The sequence below is a fragment of the Oncorhynchus nerka genome, linkage group LG26, assembly GCF_034236695.1.
Source record: "Oncorhynchus nerka isolate Pitt River linkage group LG26, Oner_Uvic_2.0, whole genome shotgun sequence".
In the NCBI taxonomy this organism is placed as follows: domain Eukaryota; kingdom Metazoa; phylum Chordata; class Actinopteri; order Salmoniformes; family Salmonidae; genus Oncorhynchus; species Oncorhynchus nerka.
In genome coordinates, this window is record NC_088421.1 from 28,098,452 (window position 1) to 28,117,448 (window position 18,997).

The window sequence follows — 18,997 nt, forward strand, 5'->3', positions numbered from 1 at the left end:
CTTAGAAAACCATAATGAGTGGTACACCGCAACCCATTACCTCAGATAACCTTTGAGTGGTACACCGCAACCAATTACCCATTACCTCAGATAACCCTTATGAGTGGTACACCGCAACCCATTACCCATTACCTCAGATAACCCTTATGAGTGGTACACTGCAACCCATAACCTCAGATAACCTCAGATTTAAATGTATGGATTGTAGTTCTATCCTTGTGATGTATTACATCATGTTTTTGTGGACCCCAGTAAGAGCAGTAGCTAATGGAGATGCTAATAAAATACTAAATACCACTGACAGATTTTTTTATAAACAATGATGGTAAAACATGGGCTTAAAAATGAAGTTTAGTCATTAATTTAATCAGATTATTATTTTTTAAACAGGACATGGGCATGAGTCCTCTGGTTATAGGTGCCGGGTTGGAGAAGAGTTTCAGACGGTTTCTATACAGATATCCACACATTAAACAATTTGGATGGATGGACAAGGAGTTACAGATTATAGATATGCCTTCTAAAAAATATTCAAAAAAATGTCACCAGTTATTTCCCAGGCTCCGCATTGTAGCCTTCTAGAACGCTCATGAGCGACGTCGAATATAGGGCTATAACTATTTGAAGTATCCATTTACCTCTAAGAATTCAAAGCAATTGGTAATTACCTAGTACAGATCTTGGATAGAAAATGCAGGTTCTCCTTCAACTGGTTCTCCTACAACTTATCAACTTGCCTTTCTATGTGGCATTTTTGAAAAGGCTAATAACTCAGATTCATTATATAATGATAATTAGTATAAGAAGGTCATAGATACTTATGACAAGTCTTGTAATGCATTATGACCCTTTGAAATGCATCATACCTGAATGCCTTCCCAACATCTAATTCAGAATCAAATCCTGTACAGGTAGTTTATTATGAAGTGCTCCAATGAAAACTGATAAGGGAAACATCATCTTTCCCAACATAGTCTCTCGCACAGTGAGAAAGCGTGTACATCAACTTTTAGCACAGTGATGTTCTTGAAGTCTCAGATACCAAGCTCTGGCTATTACCAGTGATACTGTCACAGTTGTGGCCCTCTTGGCTCTAATGCTTCAAACAGGAAGGTTCCGGCAGATGACAGAGATGCGGCGATGGCGGGGAACTCTCTGTCCAGAGAAAAGAGACTCATCATCTTTAAGGATCTCATGGGTGAACTTATATCTGGCCTGGTCCCTGGAAGGATGCATGAAAACAATGTCATCAGTCATTCACCACACACGCACAATGTGAAATGCCAGGAGTTATATCAAGTGTTTCAGAGTATGAGTGCCGATTTAGGATCAGTTAGCCTTTAAGATCATACATTTTTTTATTTCCCCTTTATTTAACCAGGTAGGCAAGTTGAGAACAAGTTCTCATTTACAACTGCAACCTGGCCAAGATAAAGCAAAGCAGTTTGACACATATAACACAGAGTTACACATGGAGTAAAAAAAACATACAGTTAATAATACAGTAGAAAAATAAGTCTATATACAATGTGAGCAAATGATGTGAGATAAGGGAGGTAAAGGCAATAAATAGGCCATGGTGGCAAAGTAAATAAAATATAGCAATTAAAACACTGGAATGGTAGATTTGACAGTAGATGAGAGTGCAAAGTAGAAATACTGGGGTGCAAAGGAGCAAAATAAATAAATAAATACAGTAGGGGAAGAGGTTTGGGCTAATTATACAGTGGGGCAAAAAAGTATTTAGTCAGCCACCAATTGTGGAAGTTCTCCCACTTAAAAAGATGAGAGAGGCCTGTAATTTTCATCATAGGTACACTTCAACTATGACAGACAAAATGAGAAATAAAAATCTAGAAAATCACATTATAGGATTTTTAAGGAATTATTTGCAAATTATGGTGGAAAATAAGTATTTGGTCACCTACAAACAAGCAAGATTTCTGGCTCTCACAGACCTGTAACTTCTTCTTTAAGAGGCTCTTCTGTCCTCCACTCATTACCTGTATTAATGGCATCTGTTTGAACTTGTTATCAGTATAAAAGACACCTGTCCACAACCTCAAAATGTCACACTCCAAACTCCACTATGGCCAAGACCAAAGAGCTGTCAAAGGACACCAGAAACCAAAATTGTAGACCTGCACAAGGCTAGGAAGACTGAATCTGCAATAGGTAAGGAGCTTGGTTTGAAGAAATCAACTGTGGGAGCAATTATTAGGAAATGGAAGACATACAAGACCACTGATAATCTCCCTCAATCTGGGGCTCCACGCAAGATCTCACCCTGTGGGGTCAAAATGATCACAAGAACGGTGAGCAAAAATCCCAGGACCACACGGGGGGACCTAGTGAATGACCTGCAGAGAGCTGGGACCAAAGTAACAAAACCTACCATCAGTAACATACTAAGCCGCCAGGGACTAAAATCCTGCAGTGCCAGACGTGTCCCCCTGCTTAAGCCAGTACATGTCCAGGCCCGTCTGAAGTTTGCTAGAGAGCATTTGGATGATCCAGAAGAAGATTGGGAGAATGTCATATTGGCAGATGAAACCAAAATATAACTTTTTGGTAAAAACTCAACTCGTCGTGTTTGGAGGACAAAGAATGCTGAGTTGCATCCAAAGAACACCATACCTACTGTGAAGCATGGGGGTGGAAACATCATGCTTTGGGGATGTTTTTCTGCAAAGGGACCAGGACGACTGATCCGTGTAAAGGAAAGAATGAATGGGGCCATGTATCGTGAGATTTTGAGTGAAAACCTCCTTACATCAGCAAGGGCATTGAAGATGAAACGTGGCTGGGTCTTTCAGCATGACAATGATCCCAAACACACCGCCCGGGCAACGAAGGAGTGGCTTCGTAAGAAGCATTTCAAGGTTCTGGAGTGGCCTAGCCAGTCTCCAGATCTCAACCCCATAGAAAATCTTTGGAGGGAGTTGAAAGTCCGTGTTGCCCAGCAACAGACCCAAAACATCACTGCTCTAGAGGAGATCTGCATGGAGGAATGGGCCAAAATTCCAGCAACAGTGTGTGAAAACCTTGTGAAGACTTACAGAACACGTTTGACCTCTGTCATTGCCAACAAAGGGTATATAACAAAGTATTGAGATAAACTTTTGTTATTGACCAAATACTTATTTTCCACCATAATTTGCAAATAAATTCATTAAAAATCCTACAATGTGATTTTCTGGATTTTTTTTCTCATTTTGTCTGTCATAGTTGAAGTGTACCTATGATGAAAATTACAGGCCTCCATCTTTTTAAGTGGGAGAACTTGCACAATTGGTGGCTGACTAAATACTTTTTTGCCCCACTGTAGATGGGCTATGTACAGGTGCAGCGATCTGTGAGCTGCTCTGACAGCTGGTACTTAAAGCTAGTGAGGGAGATAAGTTTTTACAGTTTCAGAGATTTTTGTAGTTAGTTCCAGTCATTGGCAGCAGAGAACTGGAAGGAGAGGCGGCCAAAGTAGGAATTGGCTTTGGGGGTGGCAAGTGAGATATACCTGCTGGAATGCTACGCATGCTACGGGTAGGCGAAGCTATGGTGACCAGCGAGCAGAGATAAGGCAGGACTTTACCTAGCAGGGTCTTGTAGATGACCTGGAGCCAGTGGGTTTGGCGACGAGTATGAAGCGAGGGCCAGCCAACGAGAGCATACAGGTCGCAGTGGTGTGTAGCATATGGGGCTTTGGTGACAAAACGGATGGCACTGTGATCGACTGCATCCAATTTGTTAAGTAGGGTGTTGGAGGCTAATTTGTAAATAACATCGCCAAACTCGAGGATCGGTAAGACGGTCAGTTTTACGAGGGTATGTTTGGCAGCATGAGTGAAGGATGCTTTGTTGTGAAATAGGAAGCCAATTCTAGATTTAACTTTGGATTGGATATGTTTTATGTAAGTCTGGAAGGAGAGTCTACAGTCTAACCAGACACCTAGGTATTTGTAGTTGTCCACATATTCTAATTCAGAACCGTCCAGAGTAGTGATGCTGGACGGGCGGGCAGGTGCAGGCAGCGATCGGTTGAAGAGCATGCATTTAGTTTTACTTGTATTTAAGAGCAGTTGAAGGCCACGGAAGGAGAGTTGTATGGCATTGAAGCTCGTCTGGAGATGAGTTAACACAGTGTCCAAATAAGGGCCAGACGTATACAGAATGGTGTTGTCTGCGTAGAGGTGGATCAGACTCACCAGCAGAATCGGCCCAAGAATTGAACCCTGTGGCACCCCCATAGAGACTGTCAGAGACCCGGACAACAGGCCCTCAGATTTGACACACCGAACTCTGTCGGAGAAGTAGTTGGTGAACCAGGCGAGGCAATCATTTGAGAAACCAAGGCTGTTGAGTCTGCCGATGAGGATGAGGTGATTGACAGAGTCGAAAGCCTTTGCCAGGTCAATGAATACGGCTGCACAGTATTGCTTCTTATCGATGGTGGTTAAGATATCGTTTTGATCCTTGAGTGTGGCTGAGGTACACCCATGACCAGCTCTGAAACCAGATTGCATAGCGGAGAAGGTACGGTAGGATTCGAAATGGTCGGTGATCTGTTTGTTAACTTGGCTTTCGAAGACCTTAGAAAGGCAGGGTACGATAGATATAGGTCTGTAGCAGTTTGGGTTAAGAGTGTCCCCCCCTTTGAAGAGGGGGATGATCGCAGCTGCTTTTCAATCTTTGGGAATCTCAGACAACATGATAGAGAGGTTGAAGAGGCTAGTAATTGGGGTTGCAACAATTTCGGCAGATCATTTTAGAAAGAAAGGGTCCATATTCTCTAGCCTGGCTGATTTGTGGGGGTCCAGATTTTGCAGCTCTATCAGAACATCAGCTGACTGGATTTGGGAGAAGGAGAAATGGGGAAGGCTTGGGCGAGTTGCTGTGGGGGGTGCAGTGCTGTTGATCGGGGTAGGGGTGGCCAGGTGGAAAGCATGGCCAGCCGTAGAAAAATGCTTATTAAAATTCTCAATTATAGTGGATTTATCGGTGGTGACAGAGTTTCCTATCCTCAGTGCAGTGGGCAGCTGGGAGGAGGTGCTCTTATTCTCCATAGACTTTACAATGTCCCAGAACTTTTTTGAGTTTGTGTTGCAGGAAGCAAATTTCTGCTTGAAAAAGCTAGCATTGGCTTTTCTAACTGCCTGTCTATATTGGTTTCTAACTTCCCTAAAAAGTTGCATTTCACGGGGGCTGTTCGATGCTAATGCAGAACGCCACAGGATGTTTTTGTGTTGGTTAAGGGCAGTCAGGTCTGGAGAGAACAAAGGGCTATATCTGTTCCTGGTTCTAAATTTCTTGAATGGGGCATGCTTATTTAAGATGTTGAGGAAGGCATTTTAAAAACAATAACCAGGCATCCTCTACTGATGGGATGAGGTTGATATCATTCCAGGATACCCGGGCCAGGTCGATGAGAAAGGACTGCTCGCAAAAGTCTTTCAGGGAGAGTTTGATAGTGATGAGTGGAGGTCGTTTGACCGCTGACCCATTACGGATGCAGGCAATGATCGCTGAGATCTTGTATTTAGAGGGCAAGTTGGTTAGGATGATATCTATGAGGGTGCCAGTGTTTACGGCTTTGGGGTTGTACCTGGTAGGTTAATTGATAATTTGTGTGAGATTGAGGGCATCAAGCTTAGATTGTAGGATGGCTGGGGTGTTAAGCATGTCACAGTTTAGGTCACCTGGCAGCACGAGCTCTGAAGATATATGGGGTCAATCAGTTCACATATGGTATCCAGAGCACAGCTGGTGGCAGAGGGTGGTCTATAGCAGGCGGCAACGGTGAGAGACTTGTTTTTAGAGAGGTGGATTTTTAAAAGTAGAAGTTCAAATTGTTTGGGTACAGACCTAGATAGTAGGACAGAACTCTGAAGGCTATCTCTGCAGTAGATTGCAACACCGTCCCCTTTGGCCGTTCTATCTTGTCTGAAAATGTTGTAGTTAGGGATGGAGATTTCAGAGTTATTGGTGGTCTTTCTATGCCGGATTCAGACATGGCTAAGACATCCGGGTTGGCAGAGTGTGCTAAAGCAGTGAATAAAACAAACTTAGGGAGGAGGCTTCTAATGTTAACATGCATGAAACCAAGGCTTTTACGGTTTCAGAAGTCATCAAATCAGAGTGCCTGGGGAATAGGAGTGGAGCTAGCCACTGCAGGGCCTGGATTCACCTCTACATCGCCAGAGGAACAGAGGAGGAGTAGGATAAGGGTATGGCTAAAAGCCATGAGAATTGGACGTCTAGGACGTCCGGAACAGAGAGTAAAAGGACCAGGTATCTGGGGGCGATAAAATAGATTCAAGGTATAGTGTACAGACAAAGGTATGGTAGGATGTGAATACAGTGGAGGTAAACCTAGGCATTGAGTGATGATGAAAGAGATATTGTCTCTAGAAACATCATTGAAACCAGGTGATGTCATCGCATGTGTGGGTGGTGGAACTGAAGGCTTGGATAAGGTATAATGAGCAGGGCTAGAGGCTCTACAGTGAAAGAAGCCAATAAACACTAACCAGAACAGCAATGGACAAGGCATATTGACATGCTTAGCCGAGTGATCATAAGGGTCCAGTGAGTAGTGAGGTTGGTTGGGGTCACGGCGATTCAGACAGCTAGCCGAGCCATGGGTAGCAAGGTAGCAGAAGATGGAGGTCTGTTTTTAGCCACCCCGTACGTTTCCGCCAGTAGATTAGTGGGTTCCGTGTGGTAGAGGGGACCAATCCAATTGTCAAAATAGTTATAGTTATAGTGGCCCAAGAAGATTGTTCGATAGACCTGTTCAGATAGCAGCCGATATAATGAATATATGGACAAGTGTTGGTCAATTCCAATTTAATTTGAAATTCCAATGAATTCACTCATGCAGTGGTTAATTTACTGTACGTTGAATTCAATTTCAATGTCAACAACCAAGTTATGGAATTAAACTGGAATTAGACTGTTTGAATTGGAATTGTGAAAAAAAGTAATATTTGGAATTTAATTGGAATTCAATATTTGTACAATTCCCAGTTAATGGAATTAATGTACTTCGTATAAAAAAAATGGACTGCTTTTTTTATATACCGTTGAAGTGGGAAGTTTACATACACCTTAGCCAAATACATTTAAACTCAGTAAAAATTCCCTGTCTTAGGTCAGTTAGGATCACCACTTTATTGTAAGAATGTGAAATGTCAGAATAATAGTAGAGAGAATTATTTATTTGGGCTTTTATTTCTTTCATCACATTCCCAGTGGGTCAGAAGTTTAGATACACTCAATTAGTATTTGGTAGCAATGCCTTTAAATTGTTTAACTTGGGTCAAATGCTTCAGGTAGCCTTCCACAAGCTTCCCACAATAAGTTGGGTGAATTTTGGCCCATTCCTCATGACAGAGCTGGTGTAACTGAGTCAGATGGCCACTCCAATACATTGACTTTGTTGTCCTTAAGCCATTTTGCCACAACTTTGGAAGTATGCTTGGGGTCATTGTCCATTTGGAAGACCCATTTGTGACCAAGCTTTAACTTCCTGACTGATGTCTTGAGATTTTGCTTCAATATATTCACGTAATTTTCCTACCTCATGATGCCATCTATTTTGTGAAGTGCACCAGTCCCTCCTGCTTTTGTGAAGTGCACCAGTCCCTCCTGCAGCAAAGCACCCCCACAACATGATGCTGCCACCCCCGTGCTTCACTGTTGGGATGGTGTTCTTCGGCATGTAAGCCTCCCCCTTTTTCCTCCAAACATAATGATGGTCACTATAGCCAAACAGTTCTATTTTTGTATCATCAGACCAGAGGACATTTCTCCAAAGAGTACGATCTTTGCCCCCATGTGCAGTTGCAAACCTTAGTCTGGCTTTTTTATGGCAGTTTTGGAGCAGTGGCATCTTCCTTGCTGAGTGGCTTTCAAGTTATGTCAATATAGGACTTGTTTTACTGTGGATATAGATAATTTTGTACCTGTTTCCTCCAGCATCTCCACAGGGTCCTTTCCTGTTGTTCTGGGATTGATTTGCACTTTTCGCACCAAAGTACGTTCATCTCTAGGAGACAGAACGCGCCTGTGTGGTCCCATGGTGTTTATACTTGCGTACTATTGTTTGTACAGATGAACATGTCACCTTCAGGTGTTTGTAAATTGCTCCCAAGAATGAACCAGACTTGTGGAGGTCTAAAAAATCTGAGGTCTTGGCTGATTTATTTTGATTTTCGCATGATGTCAAGTAAAGAGGCACTGAGTTTGAAGGTAGGCCTAGAAATGCATCCACAGGTACACCTGCAATTGACTCAAATTATGTAAATTAACCAAACAAAAGCTTCTAAAGCCATGACATCATTTTCTGCCATTTTCTAAGCTGTTTGAAGGCACAGTCAATTTAGTGTATGTAAACTTCTGACCCATTGGAATTGTGATTATAAGTGAAATAATCTGTCTGGAAACAATTGTTGGAAAAATTACTTGTGTCATGCACCAAAACTATAGTCTGTTAACAAGAAATTTGTGGAGTGGTAATATGTTTTTATATGTTATATGTTTTATTGATTCCAACCTAAGTGTATGTTAACTTCCGACTTCAACTGTAAATCATTTAAACTACCTGTGTATGCGCAGTGACATGGCCATGAGGAATTTAATGATCTCAAGTCAAAGACTTACCTGGAATTTGATGTTAAATTAATGGAATATAGAGGGAGAGGGGATTGAAATACTGTAGAATTTAATTTGTGGAATGAACCCCAACACGGACAGGGGAGGACCTGATCCTAGATTAGCACTCCCACTCTGAGATGTTTCATAGTTGATACATACGACCCCAGGTCATCGGACCAGGCGGACCACTGGGACCTCATAAGGATAGTTATAGGCTATAGGAGGCGTTCAGTCAGAGTGTACAAGCATGGAGGTAACGTAGAACAATTAAGTAAACCACTTCATGTTCTTCACAGGAGATACTGTGGGTTTGTTTAGTGCAGGGTATTTACAGTGCAGGGTATTTACTCAGTTGCTCTTTCCCATGTCAAATAAATCCATAGAATTGTTTTGGGTAGTACAAACCTACCTTAGGCCTACCAGGTAGACTCTGATTAAAGTGTATGTGCAGGTGGTCGTTTGTAAACAATGAAAGACAGAATGTTGCTATGGCAAGTCTTATTGGGTCCTTACCTGAGTATGTAGAGAGAGCGACGGGGCAGAAACAAGTTCAGATATTCAGCGGGTTCATCCTCCCTCACCAAGCGCATCACACTGTCTGACAACAAACTCAGCCCTGCTATAGTGCTGCCACAGAACTGACAGAGAGAGAGGACAGGAAGGGAAAGAAAGGGTCAGGGAGACAGTGAAAGAGAAAGGCAGGATGAAAGATTAAAAAAACAGGGGTGAGGGGGGATGAGAGAATGACTGAGTTTCAAACTGCATTGAAAAAGAAATGTCACTTTTGCCCAAAAAGTATTCACATTGTGCCCAGTCAATAATCATGTACACAGAACACCGTGTTCCATATTTATCACGCCTTTCATCTCAGGTTAATAAGAGCCGTCTACCTACCTTGACACTGTCAATGTGTGGTTTGATGTATGTAGCCTTGTCCAGGTCCAGGACATGCACAGGGCCTAGGAGAGGGCTGCCCTCAGAGAAAGCCACAGCTCGGAGGCGATCCATCACCCCCTCACACACCTCTCCCCACTGAGCACGCTCTGTCTCCCGGTAACCATGAATCGCCTGGTGAGCACAATGTTGAAAGAATGAATGAAGAAATGTAATTAAATGATGGTAGGGGCCTCAAGGGAGTGATCATTGTAAACAGGGGTGGGATTGTGGAGGGGGACTGTGTTCCAGGAGTGAAAATATTTGGATACTTTACATTGATTTCAAGGATTTTACATAATCAGAGTGTGATTTTATTTTCCAATTTTCATCCCTGATTGCCAACAAACACTGTTCTGGGCATGGATTCCCAAAAGCATTTTAAGGCTAAGTTCATCACTAGAATTTGTAGGAACATCATTAAATCTCAGAGCTGTTCCACAAAACCATCGTCATTAAAATTGCAATTGAAAACGTGTGTTATTTACCGACTGCCTCAGACCACTCGTAGATCAGCTAAGTGCGTCGTTGGAAGATTTTTTGCCCTTTCGGCATCAAACATAGAATCAAGCTGTTTATCCGTCTTGCTGGGAATGCCGATTACTTCGGAACAAAGTTGACTACAAATACAAAGTTGCCAATTTCTTTGCAGTTGTTTCAAACAAGCAAAGGATAAAAATATGCTTAAAATAAAAACCGAGATAACTACATTAATAGGCTACAGTAGGCTATAGGCTACAGTAGGCTATTGGCTACAGTAGGATATAGGCTACAGTAGAATATAGGCTACAGTAGGATATAGGCTACAGCAGGCTATAGGCTACAGTAGGCTATAGGCTACAGTAGGCTATAGGCTACAGTAGGCTATTGGCTACAGCAGGATATAGGCTACAGTAGGCTATTGGCTACAGCAGGATATAGGCTACAGTAGGATATAGGCTACAGTAGGCTATAGCAGGCTATAGGCTACAGCAGGCTATTGGCTACAGCAGGCTATAGGCTACATCAGGATATAGGCTACAGCAGGATATAGGCTACAGCAGGATATAGGCTACAGTAGGCTATAGGCTACAGTAGGCTATTGGCTACAGCAGGATATAGGCTACAGTAGGATATAGGCTACAAAGGCCAGGGGAGGCCTCTCAGAGGAGGACCATCCTGCTCAGTGAATTTCATAAAAATACATATAGTGAAACATTAAAAAAAGTGATCCTTTTTAGATAGAACGATACTAAATATACCCACGTCACCAAATAATTGATTAAAACCCACTGCTTTACAATGAAGGTCTACAGTAGCCTCAACAGCACTCTGTAGGGTAGCACCATGGTGTAGCCAGAGGACAGCTAGTTTCCGTCCTCTTCTGGGTAAATTGACTTCAATACAAAACCTAGGAGGCTCATGGTTCTCACCACCGTCCTTAGACTTACACAGTAATTATGACAACTTCCAGAGGACATCCTTCAACCTATTAGAGCACTTTCAGCATGAACTGACATGTTGTCCACCCAATCAAAGGATCAGAGAATTAATCTTGTACTGAAAGCATAAACTCCAGCTAGCTATCACCGCAGTGCATAAAATGTGGTGAGTAGTTGACTCAAGAGAGAGAAAGCAACAGGTGAACAGTTTTGAACAAATACATTAGTTTAAAAATGAAGGAGAAGAGAGAGAGATAGCTATCCTTGGTATTTTTTTTCACTTTCACTTAGCTAGCTAGTTTAGCCTACTCAAAACACCCAGCTCAGACAGAGAGGGATGCTATGTTCAATAGCTGGCTATGGCTATTCAACGCTGTATGATTGTAATGGGTTTACTAACGCGTTAGTTCTCGTAGCTATGTTGACTATGACGTTAGCTAATACGGTTACAACAATGTAGGCTGAGTGTAGCGGTTAGCAGTTATGATATGAAGGTTTGGCTTAAGTTTTTTTTGCCTGGTCAGACAGCTGATTTGTTGTGCACTGAAGTCCACAAGGGAAAAGGTGAGAGGAGGAGAGAGTGCAGAAGTGAGAAGGAATTATACAATGAGCAAAGTGATCACACTGTTTGTATGTGGCTGCGATCAAAGTGAACTGTGATCAGGGGTCTATTCATTAAAACACATTTCTTAAATGGGAGCAAAGGGAATGGGGATGAATATACCTGAATTTGTCCAAAATAAACATTTGTTTGCAACTGTTGGACTAATGATTACACCCTAGATCAGCAAGATGCAGGCAAGAGTGTGCAAGGCAGTATTGAATGTGTCATTGTCTGTCACCTTGACTACTAAAATTTCTCTCGAGCTGTGCACTTACGTTTCAAACTTTCATTCAGAGAATAGATTTTAGCAACCTCATGATGGGTATAGGGAACCTATCAATGTTATATTGAGCTGGGTGAATGGAATATGAATGACAGTCATCTAATATGTTGTAATAGAAATAAGGCGATGCTCATCATAAAAATAATCAACCTCCCTCATATAAAACAGCACCGACCACCACTGACATAGGCATTCAGTGGGGCAAAAAAGTCTTTAGTCAGCCACCAATTGTGCAAGTTCTCCCACTTAAAAAGATGAGAGAGGCCTGTAATTTTCATCATAGGTACACTTCCAACACACACTGTTGCTGGTATTTTGGCACATTCCTCCATGCAGATCTCATCTAGAGCAGTGATGTTTTGGGGCTATTGCTGGGCAACACGGACTTTCAACTCCCTCCAAAGATTTTCTATGGGGTTGAGATCTGGATATTCTAGGACCTTGAAATGCTTCTTACGAAGCCACTCCTTCGTTGCCCGGCGGTGTGTTTGGGATCATTGTCATGCTGAAAGACACAGCCACGTTTCATCTTCAATGCCCTTGCTGATGGAAGAAGGTTTTCACTCAAAATCTCACGATACATGGCCCCATTCATTCTTTCCTTTACACGGATCAGTCGTCCTGGTCCCTTTGCAGAAAAACATCCCCAAAGCATGATGTTTCCACCCCCAACGGGTTTCTCCACGCATCGCGCCGACAGAAACAAACATCTTTCTGGTAAGAAGAGTGGCGGGGGCGTATGCCTCATGACTAAAGAGACATGGTGTGATGAAGGAAACATACAGGAACTCAAATCCTTCTGTTCACCTGATTTAGAATTCCTCACAATCAAATGTAGACCGCATTATCTTCCAAGATAATTCTCTTTCTTTTATAATCACAGCCGTATACACCCCCCCAAGCAGACACATCGATGGCTCTGAACGAACTTTATTTAACTCTTTGCAAACTGGAAACCATTTATCCGGAGGCTGCATTCATTGTAGCTGGGGATTTTAACAAAGCTAATCTGAAAACAAGACTCCCTAAATTTTATCAGCATATCGATTGCGCAACCAGGGGTGGTAAAACCCTGGATCACTGTTACTCTAACTTCCGCGACGCATATAAGGCCCTGCCCCGCCCCCCTTTCGGAAAAGCTGACCACGACTCCATTTTGTTGATCCCTGCCTACAGGCAGAAACTGAAACAAGAGGCTCCCACGCTGAGGTCTGTCCAACGCTGGTCAGACCAAGCTGACTCCACACTCCAAGACTGCTTCCATCACGTGGACTGGGACATGTTTCGTATTGCGTCAGATAAAAATATTGACGAATACGCTGATTCGGTGTGCGAGTTCATTAGAACGTGCGTTGAAGATGTCGTTCCCATAGCAACGATAAAAACATTCCCTAACCAGAAACTGTGGATTGATGGCAGCATTCGCGTGAAACTGAAAGCGAACCACTGCTTTTAATCAGGGCAAGGTGTCTGGCAACATGACTGAATACAAACAGTGCAGCTATTCCTCCGCAAGGCTATTAAACAAGCTAAGCGTCAGTACAGACAAAGTAGAATCTCAATTCAACGGCTCAGACACAAGAGGCATGTGGCAGGGTCTACAGTCAATCACGGACTACAAGAAGAAACCCAGCCCAGTCACGGACCAGGATGTCTTGCTCCCAGGCAGACTAAATAACTTTTTGCCCGCTTTGAGGACAATACAGTGCCACTGACACGGCCTGCAACGAAAAACATGCGGTCTCTCCTTCACTGCAGCCGATGTGAGTAAGACATTTAAACGTGTTAACCCTCGCAAGGCTGCAGGCCCAGACGGCATCCCCAGCCGCGCCCTCAGAGCATGCGCAGACCAGCTGGCCGGTGTGTTTACGGACATATTCAATCAATCCCTATACCAGTCTGCTGTTCCCACATGCTTCAAGAGGGCCACCATTGTTCCTGTTCCCCAAGAAAGCTAAGGTAACGGAGCTAAACGACTACCGCCCCGTAGCACTCACTTCCGTCATCATGAAGTGCTTTGAGAGACTAGTCAAGGACCATATCACCTCCACCCTACCTGACACCCTAGACCCACTCCAATTTGCTTACCGCCCAAATAGGTCCACAGACGATGCAATCTCAACCACACTGCACACTGCCCTAACCCACCTGGACAAGAGGAATACCTATGTGAGAATGCTGTTCATCGACTACAGCTCGGCATTCAACACCATAGTACCCTCCAAGCTCGTCATCAAGCTCGAGACCCTGGGTCTCGACCCCACCCTGTGCAACTGGGTACTGGACTTCCTGACGGGCCGCCCCCAGGTGGTGAGGGTAGGCAACAACATCTCCTCCCCGCTGATCCTCAACACGGGGCCCCACAAGGGTGCGTTCTGAGCCCTCTCCTGTACTCCCTGGTCACCCACGACTGCGTGGCCACGCACGCCTCCAACTCAATCATCAAGTTTGCGGATGACACAACAGTGGTAGGCTTGATTACCAACAACGGCACGAGACGGCCTACAGGGAGGAGGTGAGGGCCCTCGGAGTGTGGTGTCAGGAAAATAACCTCACACTCAACGTCAACAAAACTAAGGAGATGATTGTGGACTTCAGGAAACAGCAGAGGGAACACCCCCTATCCACATCGATGGAACAGTAGTAGAGAGGGTAGCAAGTTTTAAGTTCCTCGGCATACATCACAGACAAACTGAATTGGTCCACTCACACTGACAGCGTGCCGTGAAGAAGGCACAGCAGCGCCTCTTCAACCTCAGGAGGCTGAAGAAATTCGGCTTGTCACCAAAAGCACTCACAAACTTCTACAGATGCACAATCGAGAGCATCCTGGCGGGCTGTATCACCGCCTGGTACGGCAACTGCTCCGCCCTCAACCGTAAGGCTCTCCAGAGGGTAGTGAGGTCTGCACAACGCATCACCGGGGGCAAACTACCTGCCCTCCAGGACACCTACACCACCCGATGTTACAGGAAGGCCATAAAGATCATCAAGGACATCAACCACCCGAACCACTGCCTGTTCACCCCGCTATCATCCAGAAGGCGAGGTCAGTACAGGTGCATCAAAGCTGGGACCGAGAGACTGAAAAACAGCTTCTATCTCAAGGCCATCAGACTGTTAAACAGCCACCACTAACATTGAATGGCTGTTGCCAACACACTGTCATTGACACTGACCCAACTCCAGCCACTTTAATAATGGGAATTGATGGGAAATTATGTAAATATATCACTAGCCACTTTAAACAATGCTACCTTATATAATGTTACTTACCCTACATTATTCATCTCATATGCATACGTATATCCTGTACTCTACATCATCGACTGCATCCTTATGTAATACATGTATCACTAGCCACTTTAACTATGCCACTTTGTTTACTTTGTCTACATACTCATCTCATATGTATATACTGTACTCGATACCATCTACTGTATGCTGCTCTGTACCATCACTCACTCATATATCCTTATGTACATATTCTTTATCCCCTTACACTGTGTATAAGACAGTAGTTTTGGAATTGTTAGTTAGATTACTTGTTGGTTATCACTGCATTGTCGGAACTAGAAGCACAAGCATTTCGCTACACTCGCATTAACATCTGCTAACCATGTGTATGTGACAAATAAAATTTGATTTGATTTTGATTCTTCACAGTAGGTATGGTGTTATTTGGAAGCAACTCAGCATTCTTTGTCCTCCAAACACGACGAGTTGTGTTTTTACCAAAAAGTTATATTTTGGTTTCATCTGACCATATGACATTCTCCCAATCTTCTTCTGGATCATCCAAATGCTCTCTAGCAAACTTCAGACGGGCCAGGACATGTACTGGCTTAAGCAGGGGGACACGTCTGGCACTGCAGGATTTGAGTCCCTGGTGGCGTAGTGTGTTACTGATGGTAGGCTTTGTTACTTTGGTCCCAGCTCTCTGCAGGTCATTCACTAGGCCCCCCCCCCCGTGTGGTCCTGGGATTTTTGCTCACCGTTCTTGTGATCATTTTGACCCCATAGGGTGAGATCTTGCGTGGAGCCTCAGATCGAGGGAGATTATCAGTGGTCTTGTATGTCTTCCATACTTATTTTCCACCATAATTTGCAAATAAATTCATTAAAAATCCTACAATGTGTTTTTCTGGATTTTTTTCTTCTCATTTTGTCTGTCATAGTTGAAGTGTACCTATGATGAAAATTACAGGCCTCTCTCATCTTTTTAAGTGGGAGAACTTGCACAATTGGTGGCTGACTAAATACTTTTTTGTCCCACTGTATATATTTTATTCATGTTGAAATCTATTTTATTTTCAGTAAATTGAGTTCTATTTTGCTAATTGTAGGCTACACTGTCTGTTATTTTTGCCATAATATATACTAAACAAAAATATAAAACATATATATGCAACAGTTTCAAAGGCAGCTTATGGTAGACAAATTAGCATTAAATGATTTTGCAACAGCTCTGGTGGACATTCCTGCAGTCAGCATGACAATTACACTCCCAATCAAAACTTGAGATGCCTGTGGCATTGTGTTGTGTGACAAAACTGCACATTTTATAGTGGCTCTCACTTGTCCCTAGCACAAAGTGCACCTATGTAATGATCATGCTGTTTAATCAGCATCTTGATATGCCACAGCCGTCAGGTGGATATATTATCTTGGCAAAGAAGAAATGCTCACTAACATTGATGTAAACACATTTGTGCACAAACATTTTGAGAAATAAGCTTTTTGTGCTTATGGAACATTTCTGGGAATTTTTTATTTCAGCTCATGAAACATGGGACCAACACTTTACATGTTGGGTTTATATTTTTGTGCAGTGTATTTCATGATGTGTAGCATGTGCAATAATGTGCCAAATCTGTGATTAAGTGCATAAATATTGGGTAAGTACTAGAATTTCCAGCATCAATATTTGCAGGTGATAATATTGTAATGAAACAGGCAGGGAGCAGGTCTCGAACCCTCAACCTCAAGCTATCGACTGTGCCACAAAAACATGCTCGTGCGGCAGATTCGATTTATCTGGAGATAATCAGTATTGTGGAATAACTATCAAGTAAAGGTGATATTTGAAGCTGATTCGAGAGCACCGATAGATTTCTTTGTTTTATCTCAAAAATATCAGTATCAACAAATGACCAACGATGCACTTGGCAAACGTTCTTTCTGCGTGGTGTTTTGGGAATCTTCGGCAGATGCATCGTTAAAACACGCATAAGCCTAAATTGCATTGCTATTGGGAAACTGCCTGTTCAATCTAAATTAATTAAGATCGATTCAACTTGTAATGTATGATGACGATAATTAATAGTCTAATAATTCAAATATGAAACTTTACATCATCTAGTATAGTATGGATATTGATGTTATTGCTGCCGCTGTTTTTTTCTCTGCATGTTTATAGGTGAAATATGACTACAAAGCATTTGCATGATGCCAATAGAGAAATTAATCAAAAGAGCTCCTCCGTACATACTGTAGCAGCCCCTCTGAGTGTCGGCTGGAGCTGAGGACGTGCAGCAGCTTTATCTAGCTAACGTGAGTGTGAGCTGGGCACTTCTTTGTAGTCAACAAGCAAGGTCTATTTACAACTTACATCGTCCCAGTGGTCGAACTCGTATCGTTTCTTTCTCAGCCCAGGCTCGAGTTCTTTCATGAGAGCACCCTCCTCTTCCTCACTTATGAATTCCATCCTCACCTCCACCTGACCGCGAAGCCTCTGGACCAGCTCTCCGGTCGAACCGCAGACCAGTTGGTCATCTCTGAACTGCAGGCCGCTGTTCGTAGCAGCCCCGGAGCAACTCGCTGCTGAACTTAAGACATGATGTGTACAGAGGCCGTTTATGAATACGTCTGGCAACTGTAATCAGCAGTCTCATGCTTCAGTAAATACAATTATTTATGTAGACTGTCAGATTTGCTAAATTAAGCTATGCTTTGTTGTCTGGTGGCACAGAAGTCAAGTCACGAAGGAGGGCGACATTTTGAAAACGCACTGCATTGTGGGAGTTGTATTGTCACACTTTTCATTAAATAAATAAAGCCTGCCTAGGCCTAAAATAACAAGCTATTAACCTTTTCACTGAAATTACAACAAGATTCTGTGTTATCCATGTCAAATGTATAAAGGCTACGTAAATAAGGAATGTATAAGTCTTTTTAAATCAAATAGATTGTCTTACAAGAACGGTACTTAACTAGGCCTAATGCTGTCAGCTCTTTTATTGTCTTTTAGGTGTTGTTTTTTTCTCACTAGCCTATGCCTATGCTGTCTTTGTAGGTCATGCCAGAGCTAAACAGTTAGAGGCAATGTAAATAAGTCATTACTTTCCATATCTACATATGGCTCTGGTTCGTGCTAACTTTGTGAAGCATGACCTACCCTCATAAAATCCCAAGGTCTCTTACATGTTTGACTTCCCCATCTTGCACAATGGGGTGGTGATGATATGGGTGTGGAGGACTCATATGAGTTGTGGCGTTTAACACTCTACAAAGCTAACTCAGCATAGGCAGGTACATGTATGCAGACACTTTAGAACACTGTTTTTTTACTAATTGCCTCTGTACAAACACATGAAAATGATCGACTAGGTAAACTACTCTCCTTTTATGCAACAAAATAAATAGAAAGGTTAAACAGGTTATCTGGTGGGCCTCAAACAAACTAAAACCAACCATGAATAGTTCATGTTTGATGCATCCACCTGCCATTACTCAACAGAGGACACAATTCTAGCCTAGTCAGGTGGGGTTTTGTTGAGGACAGTCATGCAGCTTACTACAACCCTCCCAACCGTCACTTTGAGTGACTAGGACTGTGTGAATCAAGGATACTTGAATGTCGGGACAATCCTTGTCTGGCAGGGAAACTTTATAGTTATAGTAAAAAAAATGTTTTGTTCATTATTTGAGCATAAAAATCAAATGTAGAGGTATTTTATAAAGGAAAACATTTGTTTTTGGAATTTTCAAAATACTTTCATTATTCATTTCCATGCCTGGAAATGCCCTTGTCCGGATCAAAGGATCTCCATTTCAAACTCTCCAAAAAAGTGTTTACAAAACAGGCAATTGTGGATATTAACT

General features: G+C 42.8%; 1 protein-coding gene across 1 annotated transcript; it reads right to left on the reverse strand.

Moving 5' to 3' along the window:
* Positions 1–295: 295 nt before the first annotated feature.
* On the reverse strand, positions 296–17,899 carry LOC115121160 (alpha-ketoglutarate-dependent dioxygenase alkB homolog 7, mitochondrial). The gene is given in 5 exon segments (XM_029650190.2): positions 296–1,222; positions 9,166–9,290; positions 9,547–9,720; positions 17,505–17,727; positions 17,729–17,899. Coding segments are annotated over 5 exon segments (702 nt in total). The 5' UTR covers positions 17,788–17,899; the 3' UTR covers positions 296–1,101.
* Positions 17,900–18,997: the final 1,098 nt, after the last annotated feature.